At 45.0% G+C, this 23,703-nt stretch overlaps 1 protein-coding gene across 1 annotated transcript in view; it reads left to right on the top strand.

Moving 5' to 3' along the window:
* Positions 1-210: 210 nt before the first annotated feature.
* Positions 211-23,703, top strand: part of adamts18 (ADAM metallopeptidase with thrombospondin type 1 motif, 18) — a 176,020-nt gene continuing 152,527 nt past the window's right edge. Inside the window, exons 1-3 of the mRNA XM_055648832.1 lie at positions 211-729; positions 878-953; positions 2,817-3,115. Of these exons, the coding sequence (XP_055504807.1) occupies positions 631-729; positions 878-953; positions 2,817-3,115 (474 nt within the window). The 5' untranslated portion in view covers positions 211-630. The remainder of the gene's footprint in view (positions 730-877; positions 954-2,816; positions 3,116-23,703) is intronic.

The following is a 23,703-nucleotide window of genomic DNA, read 5'->3' as shown; positions in this document are numbered from 1 at the left end:
GGTGCTCTTTCTTTTTTTCTTAGGTGCACTATTCCTTTTCTCCAGAGATGCTGCCAGACAGTAGAGTTACTCCAGCACTTTGTGTCTATCTTCGTTGGAGACCAGCATCTACAGTTCCTTCCTACACAAAAGGTTTAAAGTGGTCGGGATAACACACACCTTCAATGTGAATGACAGACCCTTGGCAGTGGAGAAGGGGCAAGATCAGGAAATGCAGGATGAATCCTGTGTGTGTGAAATAGGATGGAGATTACGTGCACATTGCCGCCCGATGATTGGTCCCCAGGCTTGGCAAGTGAGAGCGAGTTCAGATTGCCTCCCCATTCATAGAACCGGGCAAAGACAGGCAAGAGAGGAGCATCGCCTTTTCCAGGCAGCAAGACTGCCGCAGCGCTCTCCCTCTCTCTCCCTCCCTCCCTTCACCTTCTCCCTCAAATCCTCGCACACCGGTCAATGCAAAAGCAAGAACACCCTCAGCAAACCACCGCCAAAACCTGCAGGAGAAGCAGCACGACCCAAGATGTTGAACCAACCTTGCCCACGTTTGCGAAATTCACCCGTACATTCGTGTTGCGGGATTTAAGTGGACAGCTGCATTTAAAACAAAACTGGTGTGGATGAAGTGCAAAAATGGATGGTCTGACCCTGGCGATATGGAATGTACCTACACCATTCAGCGGTTCTGCAATGCAACTTTTGACAGCGTTCTGGCTTAGTAATATTATGCAGGCAGGTGCTATGAATACAATCTTTTTTTGTAATTTATTAACTTTAATGAAAGTTTTTTTTATAGTACACGGTGTATTTATAAACTTGGTGCTCAGCCTTTTAACTGTTTCAACGTTGACTTACTTTTGTTCTCTCCTGTATTTTGCAGGTTCTGCATTTCTGCAGCGCTGCTTCTGAAAGCCGGGGATCGCCTCACGGTCGTGACAACACGGGGATAAACAATGGTTTGTAAATGCAGACCCTTCTCACAGTCGGGAGGGAGATGTGTTCGCGGATGCATAGCGAGGGCGTTGCAAAGTGTGAAACAGATAACGTGGAGATGCAGGGTGAGGGGGATGTTTTGACCCTGGAAAAAGTCTCATACAGAGAGAGTGGAGACACAACAGGCTGCAGATGTTGGAATCTCGAACCAATAAAAACGTACAAAGTGCTGGAGGAACAGGCAGCAACTGTGGGGGGGGGAGGGAGGGGGGGGGGGGGGGGGGCGCGAAGAGGCCACCTTTCTTCGTACCGATGGGGTGGAGGGGAGATAGATGGTAGAGACAGTTCTGGAGATAGGATTGACACAGTCGTGGACTGTGCTGATATACGACTACTAGCTTATACACGACTACTAGTATATAAGGTATAGGACTACTAGCGCTGATTTTCAGAAACCAGCACAGAGATATATTACTGTAGACACGCGTGCACATAGACAACTCTCTCTCACACACACACGCTGGAAGGCACACACACACAAAGAGACGCACAAGAACTCACGGTCAGCGAAAGACCCGTCAAGGTAGATGTATAAATCAGGGATTTACAGACTCGTAACTGAGAGTCACAGTCCCCGAGACGCAGATACACTTGCATGTGGAGAGGCAAATGGAGAGAACAGAAACGCCCGCACACACGCGTTTATAGATATTCTTTATTACTCGCTGCATGAACGAGATCAACGTCAGTCCAGGGCTGGGATTGTATCTCGCAACCCTGCCTCGGCACGCTTGTGGGAGCTGGGAATTTGCAGTTCACCGGAGCTCCGCGTCGGAGTTGTGGGCAGTCAAGCAGTTCCGAGCCCAAAAGACGCTTGTACACAAAGATCCTAGAGGAGCTCCTCTATAATCTTTGCTTGTACATCCCCCCCCCCCCCCCCCCCCCCCCCCCAGAGATGCTGCCTGACCTGCTGAGTTACTCCAGTATTTTGTGTCTAACCCCTCTGATATACGACTCCCACAGCCCAGTTCAGATTGGTGCGGGGCGGTGGAGGTGGGGGGTGGAAGAGACGGGTTCAGTTGGGGGAGGAGGGATGCCCCCAAACTGCTGGAGGAATTCAGTGGTGGCGCAGTTGGTGAAGCCGCTGTCTCGCAGCTGTCTCGATCCTGACCTAGCGGCGCTGTCTGTGTGGAGTTTGCACGTTCTCCCTGCGACCGTGAGGGTTTGCTCCGGTTTCCTCCTACATCCCAAAGGTCTGTAGGTTAATTGGCCCTCGTAAATTGCCCCCTAGTGTGTAGGGAGTGTGTGAGAAAGTGAGATAACATAGAACGAGTGTGAACGGGTCAGTGTGGACTTGGTGGGCCGAAGGGCCTGTTTCCGTGCTGTGTCTAAGTAATAGCTTTTTCGGCAGCATGCGTGGACTGAAATATTACTGGAGACCTCCGAGCCGAAACGACACCTGTACATTTCCCTCCATAAATGCTGCCTGACCCGCAGAGTTCTTCCAGGGTTGTGCTCAAGATTCCATGATCTGCAGTATCTTGTGTCTACCGGGTCTTTTCGGAATTCCTTGCTCCCGGCGTGCGGGAAGGTTATGGGTGGTAAAATTGACTCTGGGGAGGAGGGGGTTAATCAATTCCTTCGTGAACAAAAAAAAGTTTTTTTCATTTCGGGCACCTTGCAAAAATATTGGTTTCAACGGGGCAATTAAATGTTTGTGAATTGTAATCAAACATTGTTATGAGCAAAGTTATGGCTTGAGATGCAGGTGACAACTGTTCTAATCTAACACATTGAAAATATATTCAGTGGAGCTATTTTGTGTAGTGTTGGGGGGAAAGTTAAATATCACGCCACTTTCTGTAAGGATCTTTTACCGTTTACAGATTATTTATTGGTGACGCCTGTTGAAATTGGTCCTGGGGGGGATGAGCTGTCGAGAAGCCGGCAGAAAAGATCAGCACCTTCAGAGTCCCTGCACTACAAACTGTCTCTCCCGGGACAAGAACTGATCCTGGATTTGAACCCCTCCCGTCTGCTGGCGACAGGTTTTTCGGTGTCCACTCTGGGCACGGACGGGGTCACGGAGAGAAACATCCCCTCCTCGCAAGCTGGCTGCTTCTACCAGGGATCTGTTAGACACCACGGCGCTTCCTTGGTGGCCCTGTCGACGTGCGAGGGCTTGGTGAGTCTCTTTCTCTCTGTGCCGCTGCCTCCCCAGTTCTTGCAAGTGTTAACACGTCTACGGTGCAACTCTACGCTATTGTCAATTCCATCTCACCTCCCCCCACCCGCCGGTCAACTGCACCCAGGTTTCATCCTGCAGCTTTGCATTTTATATTTTGTCCTTCTTCCTTCGCGTTTTTACTCCACTTTCAGCATCTGTACCACTCCATCTCGGTACAATAATAAACTTAACGGGAGGCAGACACCATCATTGCCAAGGTCATCGGTAAAATGGGCTCCAGAGTCGCATGTGAAAGATGGCCCAGAGTATAGAAACTACAGATGGTGGTTTGTACCAAAGATAGACTCACAGTGCTGGAATAACTCAGCGAGTCAGGCAGCATCTCTGGAGGTATAGGATAGATGACGTTCTCTAATCAGGTCTGAAGAACGGTCTCTGACCTGAAATATCACCTCTCCCTGTTCTTCAGAGATGCTGCCTGGCCCCTAGAGTTACTCCAGCACTTTGTGTCTATCTATGGCACAGAGTGTTGGCATTGAACCAAGACCCACACCAGAACTATATTTAGACACAGTGCTGGAGTAATTCAACAGGTCAGGCAGCATTCCTGGAGAACATGAATAGGTGGCGTTTCAGGTTTGGATCCTTCTTCAGACTGAAGAAGGGATGGACCCGGAATGTCACCTATCTGTGTTCTCCATGATCCCAACCCAAAACATCATCCATCCATGTTCTCCTGGGATGGTGCCTGACCTGCTGAATTACTCCAGCACTTGTTTCTTTTGTTTTGTGCAGTTCCTTGTGTCTACAGTGCCATATTTAGATTTAGATTTATTATTGTCACGTGTACCCGAGGTAAAGTACTGGAGCAATTTAGTGGGACAGGTCGTGACTTAGCTGACTGACTTGCTGAGTTACTCCAGCTCTGTGTCTTGTAAAGAGATGAAGGTTTTGGAGAGGATGCTGAAGAGATTTAACAAAATGGTTCCAGGACGTTAATTAGAATATAGACAGTATAATCTGGTGCAGAGAAGGTTGTGATGTGCAGATGCTGGAATCCTGCGCAAAACACAAGGAATTGGGGTGGCATGGTGGCGCAGTGGTAGAGTTGTTGCCTTACAGTGCCAGATCCCTGGGTTTGATCCTGACTACTGGTGCTGTCTGTACGGAGTTTGTACGTTCTCTCTGTGACCGCGTGGATTTCCCCCGGGTACTGGTTTCCTCCCACAATCCAAAGACGTACAGGTTTGTTGGTTAATTGGCTTTGGTAAAGTTGTAAACTGTCCTCAGTGTGCAGGATAGTGTTAGTGTTTGGGGATCGCTGGTCAGGCAGCATCCGGAAAGGGAAGGACAAATTGTGTTTTAGGTTGAGAGCTTTCTTTAGACTGAAGAAGGACTCCGATACAAAACGTCGACTGTCCATTCCCTTCATTGATGTTGCCTGACCCGCTGCGATTAGCCAGCACTTTAGGTTGTGATGTGATCAGATAGAGGGACTTTCAATATCATAAAGGTTTCTACACTGGCCTCATTATCCTGCTTAAAACAAAAGTGGAAGAGAAACACTCTCGATCCAACGAGACTGACTAAGAGTGTTTACAAGAATGATCCCAGGAATGATTGAGTTAACATATGATGAGCGTTTGAATTTAACTATTTTGCCATCAGAGCTAGATTTGTTGATGAAAACAATAAATTAGTAACTCGGTTATTAGGAGTAGACACCATGTAAAGGACATTACACAATGCCGTCGTGTGTAATGTCATCATAGCAGATTTAGAATTATTATACCTATACACAAGAAATCAAGGAGTCTGGTATCGACTCCACAGTCCTGGTTGCACTCGCTGGAGTTTAGAAGGGAACTTCGTTGAAAGTTACAGAAATAGTGAGAGGCCTGGATAGAGTGGATGTTGAAAGCATGTTTCCTCTAGTGCAATATAGAAACATAGAAAATAGGTGCAGGTGTAGGCCATTCAGCCCTTCGAGCCAGCACCTCCATTCAAGATAGATGAATGGCGGAGTAGACTTGATGGGCCAAATTCTGTTCCTTGAACATGAAACATATGAAGGCTCATAGAATCATGGAGTTACATAGCACAGAAAAGCCATTCAGCCCATCGAGGTCATGCTGACCATCAACCACCCATTTACATATCCCATTTCTTGAAAGAAATGGTCGCATGACGTGGTGAGCCAAAGGGCCTGTTTCTGTGCTGTATGATTCTATGTCAATGCATTCACCCCACATTCCTATCTAATGGCCTACTCCTGCACCTATTGTCTATTGTCTATTGTCTATTCCCATCAACTCTACCACTCATCTACACACTAGGGGACATTTTACAGAGGCTAGTTAACCTATTGACACGCCCGTCTTTAGAATGAGGCATGAAACCGGACGACTCTGTAAAATTCCTACACAGTCATAGGCATAGCATGCAAACACCACATAGACAGCATATGTTCAGGATCAAACCTGATTCACTGGAGGTCAGGGATAGCAGCATTGCCAGCTGCGCCACTGTGCTGGAGAAATGGAGTGTCATTTGGAGCATTCAAACAATAGCTGGATAAACAACTAAAAGAAAATAAATTGCAGAATTACAGAGCTGCGGGAAAGAGAATGGTGAAGTGAGCCTTACTTGATTTTTAAAATGGGCCAGTATGGACTCAACAGGCTGAATGGGCTGTATCCGTGTAGTAACCATTCACCGATTGAGCTAACTTAAAAATTACAGATCCAGGTAATTACTATTTAATGTACTACCCATAGAGGGCATCTGAATACAATTTAATATTGACCAGCAAGCATAGCCAAACAATTTCCAAGCACTCAGCCAGGTTAACACCTCATCAAACTTAAAAAAATAAAAATTCTAATTAAGTTTATGTTTATTATTGTCACGTGTTCCAAGGTACAGTGAAAAGCTTAATTTTGCATGCTAGTTTAATTTAGTTTATTATTGTCATGTGTACCAAGGTACAGAGAAAAACTTTTTTGTTGCATGCTATCCAGTCAGTGAAAGGACTATACATCATTACAATCCAGCCATCCACAGTGTCCAGAGGATAAATGCTAAATAAAGGTCTAAAAGAAGGGATTATATAAGATCACCTTCTGAAACTAGCACGCAAGGGGTCGCCTGGCTTAAGTGCCATCTTGAATCAAATTATTCTGAACAAATCAGATATACCATAAAAAATACAATCAAATCCAACTCCAGTACAGTGGATAGAGCAAAGGGGAAGGCACAGAGTGAAGAATATAGTTCTCAGCAGTGTAGCACATTAGTTCCAGAGGCAAAGTCCAACATCATCAATGGGGCAGAGGACAATTGGCCAGTACCCTAGCTCATGGGGGGACTATTCGATAGCCTGATAACAGAGGGGAAGAGGCTGTTCCTGAGTCTGGTGGTGCTTGATTTCAAGCTTCAGTACCAATTCCCTAGACATTGTTGCAAAGTCAGCATTGCATATCCGTACCACTGGTGACCTGAAGGATACTGTGAAGAGCAGAATCTGCCACATTGGGGCGGCACAATGGCGCAGCGGTAGAGCTGGTACCTTACAGCGCCAGAAACCCGGGTTTCGATCTATTTGATTTGACTGTCTGTACGGAGTTTGTTCATTCTTCCCGTAACCACTTGCGTTTTACCGGGCTGTTTTGTTTTCCTCCCGAATTCCAAAGATGTACAGGTTTGTAGGTTAATTGGCTTCTGTAAATTCTAAATTGTCTCTAGTGTGTCGGATGGTATTCGTATATGGGGGCGATCGCTGGTCGGCATGGACTTGATGGGCCGAAGAGTCTGTTTCCATGCTGTTTCTCTAAAGTCCAAAGTAGTGGCATGGGCTTCCTGAAGATATGAGCCTTGTTGTCCCAGAAGGACAAGCACGATACTTATGAAATCAATCAGCTTGTTTGGCTACTGTATGTCTTTTCTTTCATTGCTGAGGATCTTGCCAAAGGATTTATTGCTAATCCCAGCCTGTTTCAAACAAAGACACAGAGTGCTGGAGTAACTCAGCGGGTCAGGCAGCATCGCATGTTTTAGAGTGGGACCCTACTTCTGTGGATCGCTCCTCCACAACCTCCAACCTTATAGTTCCTCAGCCCCGTAAATCTCAAGTCAAATTTCATAGCATCTTAACAAACATTTCTGTTGGTGTTTAGTATATTTTCCTAAGGGATCTGAAGCAAGTAATAATTTATGACTGGTGGTTGATCAATCTCACAAGGACACTGCATAAGGTTCATCCTTGTTCAGTCTGAAGAAGGGTCCCGACACAAAACATCACATCCATCTTCTCCAAGATGCTGCCTGACTTGCAGTTACGTAGTTTGTGCCTTTCTCTGTGTTCATTCTTGTCTATCAGGGAAAGTAATCTACCATCTATATCAGTAGGGATTATACAAGGCTCCAGTAAAGTGAAAGCCTAGGACCAGAGGGCACAGCCTCAGAATGGAGGTGAGGAGGAATTTATTTCGCCAGAGGGTGGTGAATCTGTGGAATTCATTGCCACACACAATGGTGGAGGCCAAGACATTGAGTATTTTTTAAAGTGGAGGTTGACAGGTTCTTGTGTTAGTGAGGGTGTCAAAGGTTATGGGGGGAAGGCAAGAGAATGGGGTTGAGATAGAAAAATAGAGTAGCTCTGATTGAATGGTTGAGCAGACTCAATGGGCTGAATGGCCTAATTCTGCTCTGATGTCTTATGCACTTAAGGAATTAGTGAAGCAACTTTTTACGTGACAGTCTGTCAACCTTCTGGTCACTTTTGTTTGTATCTTTTTTTTTGGAGGAAGTTCAAATATTCATACTTCCATGGTGGAATTTGAGAACATCAGTACATGCAACATAATCATGACGGATTTTAGAGGTTACTTTTCTAAATAGCCTCAAAATTGTGGCTATCACAATTCTCCATCATTTTCTTTCTGGGAAATTTTGATTCATTGTGTCATACAACATGAAAATGGGTCCTTCAGCCCAACCTGACCACACCGACGCAACATGCCCCATTTACACTAGTCTCACCTGCCTGCGTTTGGCCCATATCCCTCTAAACCAATCCTAGCCACGTACTTGTCCAAATGTTTCTTATACATTGTGGTTGGCCCTGCCTCAACTTCCTCCTCTGGCAGCTCGACCCATATATCTATGAACCTTTGTGTAAAAAAAAGTTGCCGCTCAGGTTCCCTCCCATTAAACCTTTCCCCCTCACCTCATTCACTGTTAGTCTTCCCACTCTTCAAGATAGTAAGACAATCTAGGGAGGATAGTTCTTGTTGAGTGGTGAGCCAAATCATCTTATGATCCATCATCTACCGGCATGCATTTTGCAATTGTGCGTGTTCAGCAGTAATCAAGGAGTTTATCTGCTAGGTTCATCTTCCCTGTAACTCTAGGGGAGTACATGCACCATTCGTCATTCAGCACCTCAATATCACTGGCCCATGAACAGCATGTACAATGAAGCTGAAAATCTAGACTTTAGAGATACAGCGCGAAAACAGGCACATAATCCTTCAACATTTTCGCCACCTCCAATGAGATCCCACCACTAGTCACATCTTCACATCTCCACCCCTTTCCCACTTCCACAGAGATCGTTCCCTCCGCAACGATCTGGTTAACTGATCCCCTCCCCAGGTACCTTCCCTTGCAACTGCAGGAAATGCATCACCTGTCACTATACCTCCTCCGTCGACTCTGTCCAGGGACCACAATAGTCCTTTCAGGTTGGACAGAGGTTCACTTGCACCTCCTCCAACCTCATCTACTGTATCCGCTGTTCAAGATGTGGACTCTTATGCATCGGCGAGACCAAATGTAGACTGGGCGATCGTTTCACTGAACACCTTCGCTCAGTCCACCTGAACCTACCTGATCTCCCGGTTGCTGAACACTTTAATTCTCCTTCCAATTCTGACACAGACCTTTCTCTCCATTGTCAGAGTGAGGCTAAACACAAATTGGAAGAACAGCATCTCGTATTTCGCAAGGGCAGTTTACAGCCCAGTGGTATGAATATTGATTTCTCTAACTTCAAGAAATCCCGGCATTCCCTCTCTCCATCCCTGCCCCACCCAAGTCACACTAGCTTATCTTTCTCACCCAATAAATAGCTAACAATGTTAGACAAAAATGCTGGAGAAACTCAGCGGGTGAGGCAGCATCTATGGAGCGAAGGAAATAGGCAACGTTTCGTGTCGAAACCCTTCTTCCCCAAAGCGTTGCCTATTTTCTTCGCTGCCTCACCCGCTGAGTTTCTGCAGCATTTTTGTCCACCTTCAATTTTCAATCATCTGCTGTTCCGTCTTAAACAAATAGCTAACAATGGCCTGTTTTCTTTATCATCGTTACTTTTTTGCATCTTTCATTTATTATTCTTTATCTCTCTACAACATTGTCTATGTTTCTCGTTTCCCTTTCCCCAGACTAGTCTGAAGGAGGGTCTCAACCCGAAATGTCACCCGTTCTTTCTCTCCAGAGATGCTGTCTGTCCCGCTGAGTTACTCCAGCTTTTTGTGTCTATCTTCTGGAAGTCATAAACGGATGAAGTGAATGTGAAGTTTCTCTGTAGGAGCCCCCTGACACATTGTGTCACCACGCGGCCCTCTTAGAGGTTCTTCAAGTGAAGTCCTCCTCGGGTACAATGTTTTTCCAGCTGAACATACAGTCAGAATGGCCCAAAGGTTTGTCATAAATTGTAAGCTTCATAATCTTATGAAGGATTATTATAGTTGAGTGATTCAAAAAGCTTTCAAATACCCAGGATATGAAATAAGAGTTCAGAAGGCTAGATGACATGATTAAGGGCTAAGGATGTCTCAAGTATACTCTGATGTAATTTATTTTTACTGTGAATTTATGGAGGTGAATGATGTTAGTACTGGGGAATGGAACAGTCTGCTACTTGGGGCATGTGGTAATAACATTGACTGTTCAAGAGCTGTTAGCAAAGTCGGATCCGTCCACACTGCCCATCTTGGCAGATCTAAGTCCCATCTACTTCCTTTCATTTTTTATGTTCATTCTACTTCCTCAAAAGGGTTAGGAAGTTTGTCATGACCCCAACAAATCTCACCAGCTTCCGTAGATGCGCCATAGAAAGCTTTTTATCTAGATGCATCACAGCATGGTTTGGGAACAGCTACATCCAAGATCATAAGAGATTGCTGAGAGTTGTGGAGGCAGCCCAGACCATCACACAAACCAACCCTTCTTTCCATTGACTTCATTTACACTTCACACTGCCTCCGCAATGCAACCAGCATAATCGAGGACGAGCCGCATCCCAGCTACTCCCCTTTCCCATCGGGCAAAAAGTGTAGAAGTGTGGAAACACACACCTCTAGATGCATGGACAATTTCATCTGAGCTGTTATCAGGCAACTAAACCTTCCTTCGCACACCTAGAGAGTGGTCTCATTGGAGACCCGACTATCTTTGATCGGACTTTACTGGCTTTATCTTGCACTAAACATTATTCACATTATTCTTTTTACCATGTATCTGTAGACTGTAGATGGTTTGATTGTAATCATGTGTTGTCTTTCCAGTGACAACAAAAGCTTTTCACTGTACCTCGGTACACGTGACAGTAAATTAAACTCAAACTCCAACAATGGGGTTTTACCATAATCCAGTAGGCTATTTTAAATGTAACTAGACCAAGGGGGACCCGTTGGGCCTCGTCCCCTCAACGCGCAGTTGCAGGGGGGGGGGGGCGGCCTGCGGCGTCACACACACACTAACCATCTCCCCCCCCCACCACATGCACTAACCACCCCCCTTGATATTCTATATTACTAAAAGTCTGATCTTGACCACTTCCTGTTGTTCTGGATATTGATTTTAGAAAAAAAACGCTGCCATTTACAGCGTGGTGATTTGGGGGTGACGTAACTTACTCAAAAACTCTTCCCAGCGGCTACGCGTTGGAATTTGTGCGCAGCGGGAAACATGAAAGAATTAGCTATTGTGAAATCATCGGCACATTAACTTTAAAAATCACGATAAAAGGCCACATGTCACATACACATAAAAACTGGACACACACAAATGAATACACACATATACACTGCAAGATGGGGGACACACAAGGTCATGTCACTCAGTCTGACTGTGCACACTGAACACATGTCTACTAAATGACACTGACCTGTCAAAGATCATGAGTTTGAAAAATAGTTTGGAAATGCTAAAATTGTCGGGTGCCTTGGGTTTTAAAAAGATTAAGCTGTGTTGCCTTTGTTTTGGAAATGCTACAGCTGTGTTGAAACAGGTTTGGAAATGCTAAACCTGTGTTGCCTTTGGTTTGGAAATGCTAAAACCCTGTTGCCTTTGGTTTAGAAATGCTGAAAACTGTGTTGCCTAACCCGAAACCTTGCCTAATTAAAATTGCATTGCCTAATTAGACGCTACCTTGCCGCTGATTAAATTTGCCTTGCATTTACATAATTAAAAGTCTATCTTGACCACTTCCTGTTTGAGCTTTATATTGATTTTACAAAAAAATACACACGTACGGCTGTAATTTTTTATCTTGTCACTTGAGTCCTCATAGGGCTACCCATCAATGAAAAATAAAAGTTTCTTAGTGTCATACAAACATGAAAAAAAACACCTTGTCAATCATGACATGAACACCACGCCCCTTCAGATATCCATCACAGGGCACTCTAAAACCCAGCTGTGATGGAAGTCTCTGAAAAAAAACTTATCTCTCCCCTGCACTCCCCAGTTCCTTGCACCCTGCTTGTCAGAGTCAAAACTGCACTTGAATTTGGTGGCAATTGTCCCGCGGCCATTAAAGCCACGGCCGGGCGATGCAAGGCGAGTCGACTGCTCTGGGTCTGTGTGTTGGAGCCTGGGGCTCTAGAGGGAGGGGGGCAGCCGTTGAAGCCGCGCCGGGCGGTGATGTAAGTCCCATAACTTGCAGGCACTGCAAAAAACCCCCCGAGCAGGCTACGCGTTGAAAACTGTGCGTTGCAGAAGTCCGCGAGGAGCAGAGGTATTGTGACATCCTCCGGGACCGCGCGGCTCCCGATATCACTGTCCACCAGACCTGCGGTAAGCCTCCAAATCTCCGGGGGTCAGGTCACAGCAGCGCGCCACCGCAGCTCCACCCGCTCTGGACTCGGCCAGCTCCATGATGGTGAGTAGCTCCGTGACTGGAGCCCCAGGATGTTCCTAGTTGGAGGCCGCTGGAAACACGTTGCAGCCCACAACGACAACTGGAGACCCGACAGGGAAAAGGTCTGGTTCTCCGTGCTGGGGAAAAGATTTTAAAAGTTTTCCCCCCCCTGCCTGACACACTGACACACACAGCATACCCCATCTATTATCTGTAAACTTGTTCTATCCTACAATTACACACAATACACAATACAATTTATTTGTCACTTGAACCTCATAGAGGCTCAAATGAAATGGTGTTTCTGCAGTCATACACACATGAAAAAAAAAGACCCAAGACACAACACAATTTACACAGACATCCATCACAGTGCATCTCCTCCTCGCTGTGATTGAAGGCAAAAAAACGTATCTCTCCCCTGGATCGACCCTGGGTCTCTGGCACTGTGAGGCAACAACTCTACTGCTGCATGACTGTGGTCCCATTAATAAGCTAGTGCAAAATAAAACCCAAGTCCATGGTTTACAGTTGAGGTTATTGTTGTGTAATGTTCACGAACTTTGTTGTTGGGTTGAACCTATTCTTGAACCTGGTGGTCATGGTTTTTAGGGTTCTGTGCCTTCACGCCAATGGTACGAGTGTAATGAGAGCGTGATCGGGGTGGTTTGGGTCTTTGATGATTGCTGAGGCCACTATTTACTGAAGAAGGGTCCCGACCTGAAATGTCACTTTTCCATGTTCTGTGATTCTTCCTGACCCGCTGAGTTACTCCAGCACTTATACCCTTATGTGTAAATCAGCATCTGCAGTTCATTGTTTCTACAGTTTTTGCTGTGGGCCTGGTAAAGGTAAGTTAGTTTTAATGATAATTACAGAGATAAAGTTATCAAACTGTGCTGTATTTTAGAAATACCACAATAGCATTGAAGTTAAAGTTGGCTCCATTGACCTTTGCCAGAGGATGGGTTCTGCTTTAGATCCAGCTTGTGTTTACTGGATCTCTGATGAGCTTTGAGCATGTTTACATTCAAGCATTCAGATTCTGCCTCAATTAACCATTTTGGTGGTGCAGGGGGAGAGGGGGAGGGGAAACCCTCGTCAAGGTTTTAAGTATAAATTGTTCATTAAACTGACCGCAGCCATGTTTGTTTGTTCAAGGTTTTATGTTGGTTGTTTGTTTTGCATGATAAGTGATTTGAATCGGAGATTGCCTGTGCTTGAAAGAACCTCTGTTTGCCTTAAGTTAGTCCTTTTATGTACATTTTTAAATCAGGCATTAATTTAGCCGGCAGAATTAACTGACCCTTCATAAACTAGATGCTGCAATGTCAAACATCGAGTACTATAGTTTAGATTTTATTTATTGTCATGTGTACCGAGGTACAGTGAAAAGCTTTTTTTGTTGAGTGTGCCTATATATCTTTTGTTACTTCTGTACCTCTTGCCTGATGGGAGAGAGGAGAAGATGGAGTGGCTGGGGTGAGACAATCCTTGATTATGCTGGTGACCTTGCCGAGGCAGTGTGAAGTTTAGTTTTGCTCAGTTTAAAGAAACAGCATGGAAACTCGTTTGGCCCAACGAATTCCCACAGACCAGCAATCACCCCGTACACTAGCACTCACCCACACACAAGGGACAATTTATAATATTCAACTAAGCTAATTAACCTACAAACCTGTACGTCTTCGGAAAGTGGGAGGAAACCAGAGCACTCTGGGAAAACCCACGTGGTCACGGGGAGACCTGTACAGACAGCACCCGTAGTTAGGATCAAACCCGGGTCTCTGGTGCTGTAAGGCAGCCACTCAATTGCTGTGCCATCGTGCTGGCCTGTAGGCAGATGTAGATGGAGTTAATAGAAGAGGAGGTTGGTTTGTGTGATCATAAAGTCATTAGTGATAGGAGTAGAATTAGGCCATTCAGCCCATCAAGTCTACTCTGCCATTCGATTATGGTCGATCTATAATCTCCCTCCTCACCCCATTTCTCTGCCTTCTTCCCATAACCTCTGACACCTATACTAATAAAGAATCTATCTCAGCCATAAAAATATCCACTGACTTGGCCTCCACAGCCTTCTGTGGCAAAGAATCCCACAGATTCACCACCCTCTGACTAAGGACACTCCTCCTCATCTCCTTCCTAAAATAATGTTCTTTGATTCTGAGCCTATGACCTCCAGTCCTAGACTTTCCCACCAGTGGCAACATCCTCTCCACATCCACTCTATCCAAGCCTGTCACTATTCTAGCAATTTTAGCAAATTTGACAAGTAAGACCTCCCTTGCACAAAGCCATGGTCTGGGCTGTGTCCACAATTGAACTGCAGACCTGGAATATAGGTTTGGAACCAACATGAATGTTACAGTGAGTCCGAGCAGGAGCAAAACCATGAAAAAAGGCACAAACTGCTGGAGTAACTCAGAGGGTTAGGCAGTATATCTGGAGAATATGAATAGGTAATGTTTTGGGTCGGGACCATACTTGAGACCTGAAATGTCGCCTAGTCATGTTGTTCAGTTATGCTGCCTGATCCACTGAGTTACTCCAGTACATAATATTTATTTTAGTTAATATTTAGTCTGTTTTTTTCATAAACCAGCTTCTGCCGTTCCTTGTGTTAGCAAAATCATGGTTTATTCCTGCTTTTCTGACCATGGAAAGTAGCAGATATTGCGGGGATAGGTTTCCCATAGTCTGGAGGCATAAGGAACTGCAGATGCTGGAATCTTGAGCAAGACACAAAGTCTTGGAGGAACTCGATGGAGAGGCAACAATGTGGAGGGAATGAATAAGTGGCATTTAGTGTTGGGACTCTTTTTCAAACTGATTGTATAATTGGGAGAGAAAGCTGGAAGAGACAGATGGGGACAGGATAAAGCCTGGCAAGTGATTGTTGGATACAGGTAGCAGGGACACAAGAAACTGCAGGTGCTGGAATCTTCAACACAGCAGGTTAGGCAGCATCTATGCAAGGAATGAACAGACCACATTTTGTTTAGGGCCCTCTCTTAGTGTGGGGAGTTGGGTTGGCAGATGGGTGGAGAAAAATGACAAAGGAGTAAAAAGAGTGTCAGATAAGGAGAAATATTGAATTGGCCGTAAATGGTCCATGTTGTTCATCAAGCACCCATTCACATTCATCCCATTTTATTCCCCCCAACATTCCCATCAACTAAATCAGATTCTACCACTCACCGACACACTGGGGGCAATTGACATAGGCCAATTAGCTCCTCTCCCCTTCACATTCTTCATATGTGGGAGGGAACTGGAGCACCCGAAGAAATCTAGTGAGGTTACAGGGAGAACATGCAAACTCCACACAAAAACAGCGCTGGGGGGTTGGTCAGGATTGAAACCCTGGCCTGTTGAAGTTGTAAGGCAGCAATTCCGCATATGATGGTTGGCACAGACACTAGGGTCTGGCTCTGTGCTGTATAACTCTTTGACTCTCTGTATTTAGATAGTTTTTACGGCTTTTAAAAATGCCTCGTAAACAGAGAGATAGTTACGATCATCATTGGTAGGTAATGTAGCAACCTGTTTGTACATAGCAAGTCCCCACAAACAGCAACATGAGTCCAACCAGATAATCATCTTGTGTTGTGGTTGTCTCCTGGCTGTAAGATATCATGTTGCTCTTCTCCAAAGCCACACAACAAATAATTAAGGGGATTAGGTTCTTAATTTCCTTGACAATGTGCCCAAGTGGCTTTATTCAGCTGCAGGGACATACAAAGCCTCATTTTAATGTTTCATTTGGAAAGCAGCAATTTGGACAATCCAAGATATCCTCAGTACTCCACTGGAGCTTCACTTGAGGGGTTTGTATTAAAGTCTCTGGCGTGAATTAAGGAGAGAAAGCTCCTTAACGACCAATACTTGGTGACGACAAATTCCAGTGTATTGGGTTTTCATTTTGTTTTAGTTCAGAGATACAGCGTGGCAACAGGCTCTTCGACCAACGCCGACCATTGATCTCTGATATGTGGGCGGCACAATGGTGCAGCGGTAGAGTTACAGCTTTAAAGCACCAGAGACACAGGTTCTATCCAGACTACGGATGCTGTCTGAATGGAGTTTGTACGTTCTCCCTGGGACCGCGTGGGCTTTCTCAAGGTCCTCCAGTTTCCTCTCATACTTAAAGACGTGTTTGTAGGTTAATTGGCTTCTGTCAATTGTCCCTAATATAAAACTATATAGTCCCTAGTATAAAACTAGTGTGAACCGGTGGTTATTGGTCGGCGTGGACTTGGTGGGCTGAAGGACCTGTTTCCACACTGTATCTCTAAACAAAACTTGCTCACACTAATGTTTAAGAAGGAACTGCAGATGCTGGAAAATCCAAAGGTAGACAAAAATGCTGGAGAAACTCAGTGGGTGAGGCAGCATCTATTACTTACTTACTTACTTACTTACTTACTTACTTACTTACTTACCTACTTACTTACTTACTTACTTACTTACTTACTTACTTACTTACTTACTTACTTACTTACTTACTTACTTACTTACTTACTTACTTACTTACTTACTTACTTACTTACTTACTTACTGCCTATTATGCCTCCTGGCATGTAGGGCAGCAACGAAGGTCCTCCACTCCTGTCTGTTCTGGGATGGCTTCTGGATACCACCCCAGGTCATGTCCATTGTTTTCATTTCCTTCTCTCTACAGGTGGTTTTAGGTCTCCCTCTTTTCCTTTTCCCTTCTGGTGTCCAGTGTAGGGCTATTCTTGGGATGCTGTCTGGTTGACATTCATCCCAGCATCTGTCGATAGCCCTGGAAGTCCATCACACCCAGTAGTGTTGATTCCTTCAGTTGCTGTTTCCGTAGCATATTTGTTCTATGAGACAGGGTTGTTAGCCCTGTGCTCAACCTCCAACCTGGAGGACCAGTGGATCGCTCTTCGTCTCGCCTCTACCCTTCGACCTGTCCAGTATGGGAGACCCTAACAAGAGACGAATCTCCTGCTGGCATAGCTCTAGAGGTCACTGAGACACACAAGCTCCCCGACCACGACAAGGTTGCAATCCAACGGGGCGAGGCAGCATCTATGGAGCGAAGGAAATAGGCAACGTTTTGGGTTGAAACCCTTCTTCAGACGGAAGAGGGGTCTGAAGAAGGGCTTCAACCCGAAACATTGCCTATTTCATTCGCTCCATAGATGCTGCCTCACCCGCTGAGTTTCTCCACCTGCTCACACTAATCCTGTGTTATCCCACTTTCTCCCTACACACTAGGGGTAATTTACAGAGGTCCATTAACTGACAAGCCGACACGTCTTGGTATGTGGGAGGAAACTAGAGCACCTAGAGGATACCTATAGTGGTCAGATGGAGAATGTGCATACTCCACACACAGACAGCAGCCGAGGTCAGGATTGAACCTGGGCCTCTGGCGCTGTGCGGCAGCAGTGCTACCGACTGCGCCACTGTGCCACACTTTGTTTATCCACAGACAAATATTTGCCAGAACAGCTTCATTTTAAAAGTGCACCTTGAACTGGTAAAATAAATTAATCTTTGCAGCCTTTAATCATTAAAACAAATTATCCCGCAAAGCCTATTTGCTGAATGTGAGGCTTGGACGCCTTTTATTTTTACATCAAATAAGTGTTAATTATGTTAGTTAAAAGCAATATATCATTAGTGGTTCAGGTCCTCTTGAAGTCTCACGTTGTGAAGGGAATTTGGGATTGGAATTTCAATCTGCTAAACTCTGACAAGCAGATGGACTGCGATTTTCCATCTATCCACTAAGGATAGAAAACAAAAATGGGAAGAAAAAGTAATTTTGCAATTTGTGGTGAGCTGACAAATTATTTTTATCTTTCTTGTTCATCCCTTGCCACTTGTGTGCATTGTGTGTGAAGATATAGTTCTAGTTCATGGCTGTGAAAGACAACAGCACAGCAAATACATCCACAACTTTCTTGTTGAAGGATATAGCATGGAAACGGGCCCTTCGGCACAACAAGTCCATGCCAACCATCGATTGCATGTTCTCTCTAGTTGTATATTATCCCCCTTTCCCGACAAATTACAGAAGCCAATTATAGACAATAGACAATAGGTGCAGGAGTAGGCCAATCGGCCCAATTCACCTATAAATCCACACATCTTTTGCGATGTGGGAGGAAACTGGAGAACCCAGAGGAAACCCACGCGGTCACAGGGAGAACATGCAAACTCCACGCATACAGTACCTGAGATCCGGGTCAAATCTGGGTCTCTGGTGCCAAGAGGCAGCGGCACTACCAGCTGCACCACTATGCTTCACTAAATTTGAGGCATTCCTCGTGAGGAGGCCAGGAATTTAATATCTTGGTTGAAAGAACACCTTTTGCCTGGCAATTGAATTGCACACAATCCTCCCAAATGCAGATGAACCAGTTACAACACAAAGTTTCTGAAAACTAGAGAATCAAGAGTGCACTAAAGGACACTTTATGAAAAAGATGCTGGACCTGCAAATATTAGAATCAAAAAAATATATTGTCCACAAAGTTATCTGTTTCACCTGCAGGACAATTGCAAGGAATGAAAGATATGGCCTGTTTCCTTTATCATCATAAGTTTTTTGCATGCCTTTTATTAATTTGTTCTATATCTCTCTCACCATCTATGCTTCTCGTTTCCCTTTCCCCTGACTCTCAGTCTGAAGAAGGGTCTCAACCTGAAATGTCACCTATTCCTATTCCTTTCCTCTGACCCACTGAGTTACTCCAGCTTTTTGTGTCTACCTTTGGTTTAAACCAGCATCTGCTGTTCCTTCCCGCACATAAGTAGCATACCCATCTTGGCTTGGGAACAGCTCTGCCCAAGACCACAACGAATTGCAGAGAGATGTAGATGTAGCACAGTCCATCATACAGACCAGACTTTCCACCGTTGACTACATCTACACCATGCTGTGTCGGAAAAAGCAGCCAACACGATCAAAGACTTGTCCCATCCCGGCTCCTGTTGGGCTAAACATATACAAGCTTGAAAGGGTGCACCATCAGGCTTGGGAACAACTTTGACCCCTCTGTTATCAGGCTTCTGAACATTCCTTTCATAAGCTAGTTGACTGTCTGATTCACCTTGACCCCATTGTGGACATTGGACTTTGTCTATGGAACTGATGCGTGACAAATCTGAGAACAGTATTCTGCACATTGTATCTTCCCCTTTGCTCTCGCTATTGTACTTGTCTTTGACATATTGTAATTTAGTTTGGTTTATTGTCACGTGTACTGAGGTACAGTGAAATCTTTTTTATTGTATGCTATCCAGTCAGCAGAAAGGCTCTACATGATTCCAGTTAGAAGGGGGCGCTGCACTGCGAGCAGCCTCTGCCTGCAGCCTGTCCATTTTTTAAAATTTTAGTTTGTCTAAATATTTTGTCTGGGAGATTTATTTAGTTTTTTATGTGGGGGAGGGGTGTAGGGTAAGGGGGAACCATTTCCCAGTCACCTCCAGACGAGGATGCGACTATTCCTCCGAGTCGCGTCATCGCCCCCCTCCTCGCGGCCTACCAACTGGATTGGAGCGGCCTTTCCTAACGGAGACTGGGGACTGGACCAGAGGTTCGGCAGAGGCGATGTGGTGCTGGATTCACCGCGGAGTGGGTGATACCTACCTGGATTGCCGTTTGAAGCTCCAGTGCGTTGGGCCTTCAGCGTCGACATCGCGGAGCTGTGGTTCACGGAGCTCCCAGTGCCGGTGGCGCTGACCGACATCGCGGAGTCCACGGGGCCCTTTGCTGAGGGCCCGCCAGCGTGAATCTCCGCCCAGCGCGGCCTGGGGACGTCAGGAGCCGCGGACTCCGGTGGGAAGCGGCCGATTCGGAGGTCCAAGCCGCCGAGGTAGGCCTCCGTTCCAATGCCGGAGTTCCATCATCCCGGCGAGCGGGCCTGAGCAGCGGGCTGCCCGTAGCGCCGACTGCGCAGGGCTCCGGAGGCCCCGTCCACGGGTGAACATTAGGAACATCAGTGGCAGATGGCTGACTTTGGTGCCTTCCCTCACAGTGGGAAACTTTTTGATTCTGCTGTGTGGGGATGTTTCATGTTGGACTCTATTGTGTGTTGTGTTCTTTATTGTATTGTACGGCTGTATGCAAAAACAAATTTCAGACCTCGGTCTGGCAATAAAGTGTCATCGTATCGTATCGTATCGTATCAAGCCTTCCACAGTTTACAGATGCAGGATAACAGGAATAATGTTCAGAGCAAGATAAAGTCCAGTAAAGTGCGACTGATATATAGTATTATCAGACCTGTTTGGATAGTACACCTAGTAAAGCTTTTCATCGTATCTCAGTACACATGACAATAATAAACCTGAACCTAAACCTAATGGACAACTAAAACTCCAACACTTAGATGGAACTCTGCAGTTCAGTGCCTAGAACGTCCCTATAGTGAATCCCCCTCTTTCAACTCGTATATATTTAACTGGACTATCACAGCTGTCTCTCAATGGTCTGTGTAATACGCCATTCGCAACGGTGTCTGTTTCCCATTAGATTATGTCACTCTGCATTTTTTTTAACACATCATAAATTACCAAATCTTTTGGGAACCTCTCTGGGTGTTTTGTGATGGTAGTGATTTAAGACACTGATAATCTTTGGTCCCACAACTGATACAAAGGCTTAAATCATTGTCGACTCATTTGCAGGATTATCCCACCACCCAGCCCAGCCTTACCCTCCACCATAGACTTAGAATCTTGGTATTTTATTTCGTTTCGAGAGAGTTTAGGGCATGGAAACAGGCACTTCGGCCCCAAATGCCCCATCTACACTCGTCCCACATGCCCGTGTTTGGCCCATATCCCTGTAAACATTTCCAATCTATGTACCTATCCAAATGTATTTTAAATGGTGTTATAATACCTCCTCTGGAAGTAGTTGTTAGTATTATAACAGTATATTCCATATACCAACCACCCTCCGTGTGGAAAAAGTTGCCTCTCAGGTTCCTACTAAATCTTTCCCTCTTAACGTAAACCTAATTTCTCTGGGTTTTTTTAAAACTCCGTGCAGTCGCCCTATCTATCCCCCTCATGATTTTTTTATACCTCTTTGAGATCACCCCTGTGTAGAGAGGCAATTTTGGTTGGCGTGGACAAGATGGGTCAAAGACCTATTTCCATGTTGTATCTCTTGAATCTTTGTTGGCACAATACTTCACCTAACTGAAGAGTTGTGAAGAGAACAATTTTAGAATCAGGATTGAACCTGGATCTCTGGTACTATGAGGAAACAGCTGAACCAGTTGAGCCACTGTTCCACCCCGGTATTTCCACCAATTTCTGCTTCCCCTTTAGTGAATTTGGATCTGACATTCGTATTGACCCAGACACTGCTAATAATGTGGAGACACAAGGAACCATAGATGCTGGTTTACAAAAAAAGACCCACAGTACTGGAATAACTCAGCGGATCGGGCACCATCTCTGGAGATTATGGCTAAAGTCATACAGTGTGGAAGCAGGGCCTTCCACCCAACTTGCCCACGCCGACCAACATGCCCCATCTACAAGTTCTACCTGCCTGCATTTGGCCCATATCCCTTTAAACCTGTACCATCCATGTACCTCCTGTGGCAACTCATTCCTTATACCTCTCATCCTTTGTGTAAAACAGTTATCTCTCATGTTCCTATTAAATTGTTCCACTCTCACCTTAAACCAATGTCTTCTGGTTCTCGATACCCCTACTCTGGGTAAAAGACTGTGCATTTAGCCTATCTATTCCACTCATGATCCTGTACACATCTGTGCATTTAGCCTATGTATTAATGATCTTATACACTTCCTTGCATGATCTTATACAATTCTTCTTATGATCTTATAAGGTTGGTGTTTCAGTCGGAACTCCAGAGATGCTGCTTGACCCACTGAGTTATTCCAGCACATTGTATCTTTTGTAGCAAATAACTCCCTTGCTCCTCTTCAAAATAGTGGCCTTACACTTTTTACATCCCTCCGAGAGAGCACACATAGGGAGTCGGTCCAACATTTTTTTTCAATGGGAAGATTGTAAGTGCTTACATTATAAACACTTCCTGATCTGAGCCAGGAGACTGCTGCAACATAAATAATCTCTTCCTTCCTCATTTGGGTGTTATCCACTTATTTAACCCAAGAACTGTGATGCAAATCATTTTAACTGACAACCCTAAATCATTGGCTTCAACTGTTAAAGGACTAGTTATGACAATACTCTCACATTCCTCATTTCATTGCTTTTCGAATATATCCAGCCAAAGTATTCCTGAAATTTGTGTGTTTCACTTCAGCAGAGCTGCTGGCAGCAGTCCAAACCAAAAAAAAAAAGAAGTTTTTAATTAAAGTTGCAATTGCACTCACCCCCACCTTTAAAATATAACTTTGTGAAGATCAGAGTGATTTAGAGTGGGCAGGGCTCTCAAATATCAGACACACTTTCTGGATTAAATTGAACACCTTTTCCAGATTAAGATAATAATGTTTTCTTGCTCGTGTTTTCAACTGTGGAAGCACAGAGTGAAAGGTCTGCCTGGGCAAGGAGAGAAGACTTTTGTGCTGCACAGTTGGCAGGTCTGCATTGGCTTAGATCATAAGACATAGGAGCAGACTTAGGCAGTTCGGCCCATCGAGTCTGAAATGTAATTCAATAGAAATTGACCCAATGGTCTACATATTTCTTACTCCTTGAAAGTTTTATCACAGGTTGAAAGGGCGATCAATAAAGCGTTCAGCACATTGGCCTCATCAGTCAGAGTATTGAGTACAGAAGTTGGGAGGTCATGTTGCAGAGGTATAAGATGTTGGTGATCCCACATTTGGAGTATTGTGTTCAGTTTTGGACCCCATGTTATAGGAAAGATGTTGTCAAGCTCGAAAGGGTGCAGAGAAGACTTACAAGGATGTTACCAGGACTCATGGGCCTGAGCTATTGGGACTTCGGTTCTGTCATCACTAAGGATGACACAAACAATCTCACAGAAATACTCGGGGACCGAGGATCTAGTGGGAGGGAGGAACTGAAGGGAATCCACATTAGTCAGGAATTGGTGTTGGGTAAACTGTTGGGACTATAAGCAGATATGTCCCCAGGGCCTGATGGTCTGCATCCCAGAGTACTCAAAGAGGTGGACGTAGAAATTGTGGATGCATTGCTGATCATTTTCCAATGTTCACTCGACTCTGGATCAGTTCCTGTGGACTGGAGGGTAGCCATTGTAACTCCACTTTTTTTTAAGAAAGGAGGGAGAGAGGAAACAGGGAATTATAGACCAGTTAGCCTTACATCGGTAGTGGGGAAGTTGCTTATGTCGATTATTAAAGATGTCACAGCAGCACATTTGGAAAGCAGTGACAGGATCTGTCAAAGTCAGCATGGATTTATGAAGGGGAAATGATGCTTGACTAATCTTCTGGAATTATTTGAGGATGTAAC

The sequence above is a fragment of the Leucoraja erinacea genome, chromosome 17, assembly GCF_028641065.1.
Source record: "Leucoraja erinacea ecotype New England chromosome 17, Leri_hhj_1, whole genome shotgun sequence".
Lineage (NCBI taxonomy): Eukaryota > Metazoa > Chordata > Chondrichthyes > Rajiformes > Rajidae > Leucoraja > Leucoraja erinaceus.
This window is presented reverse-complemented; position numbering and strand designations above follow the sequence as displayed.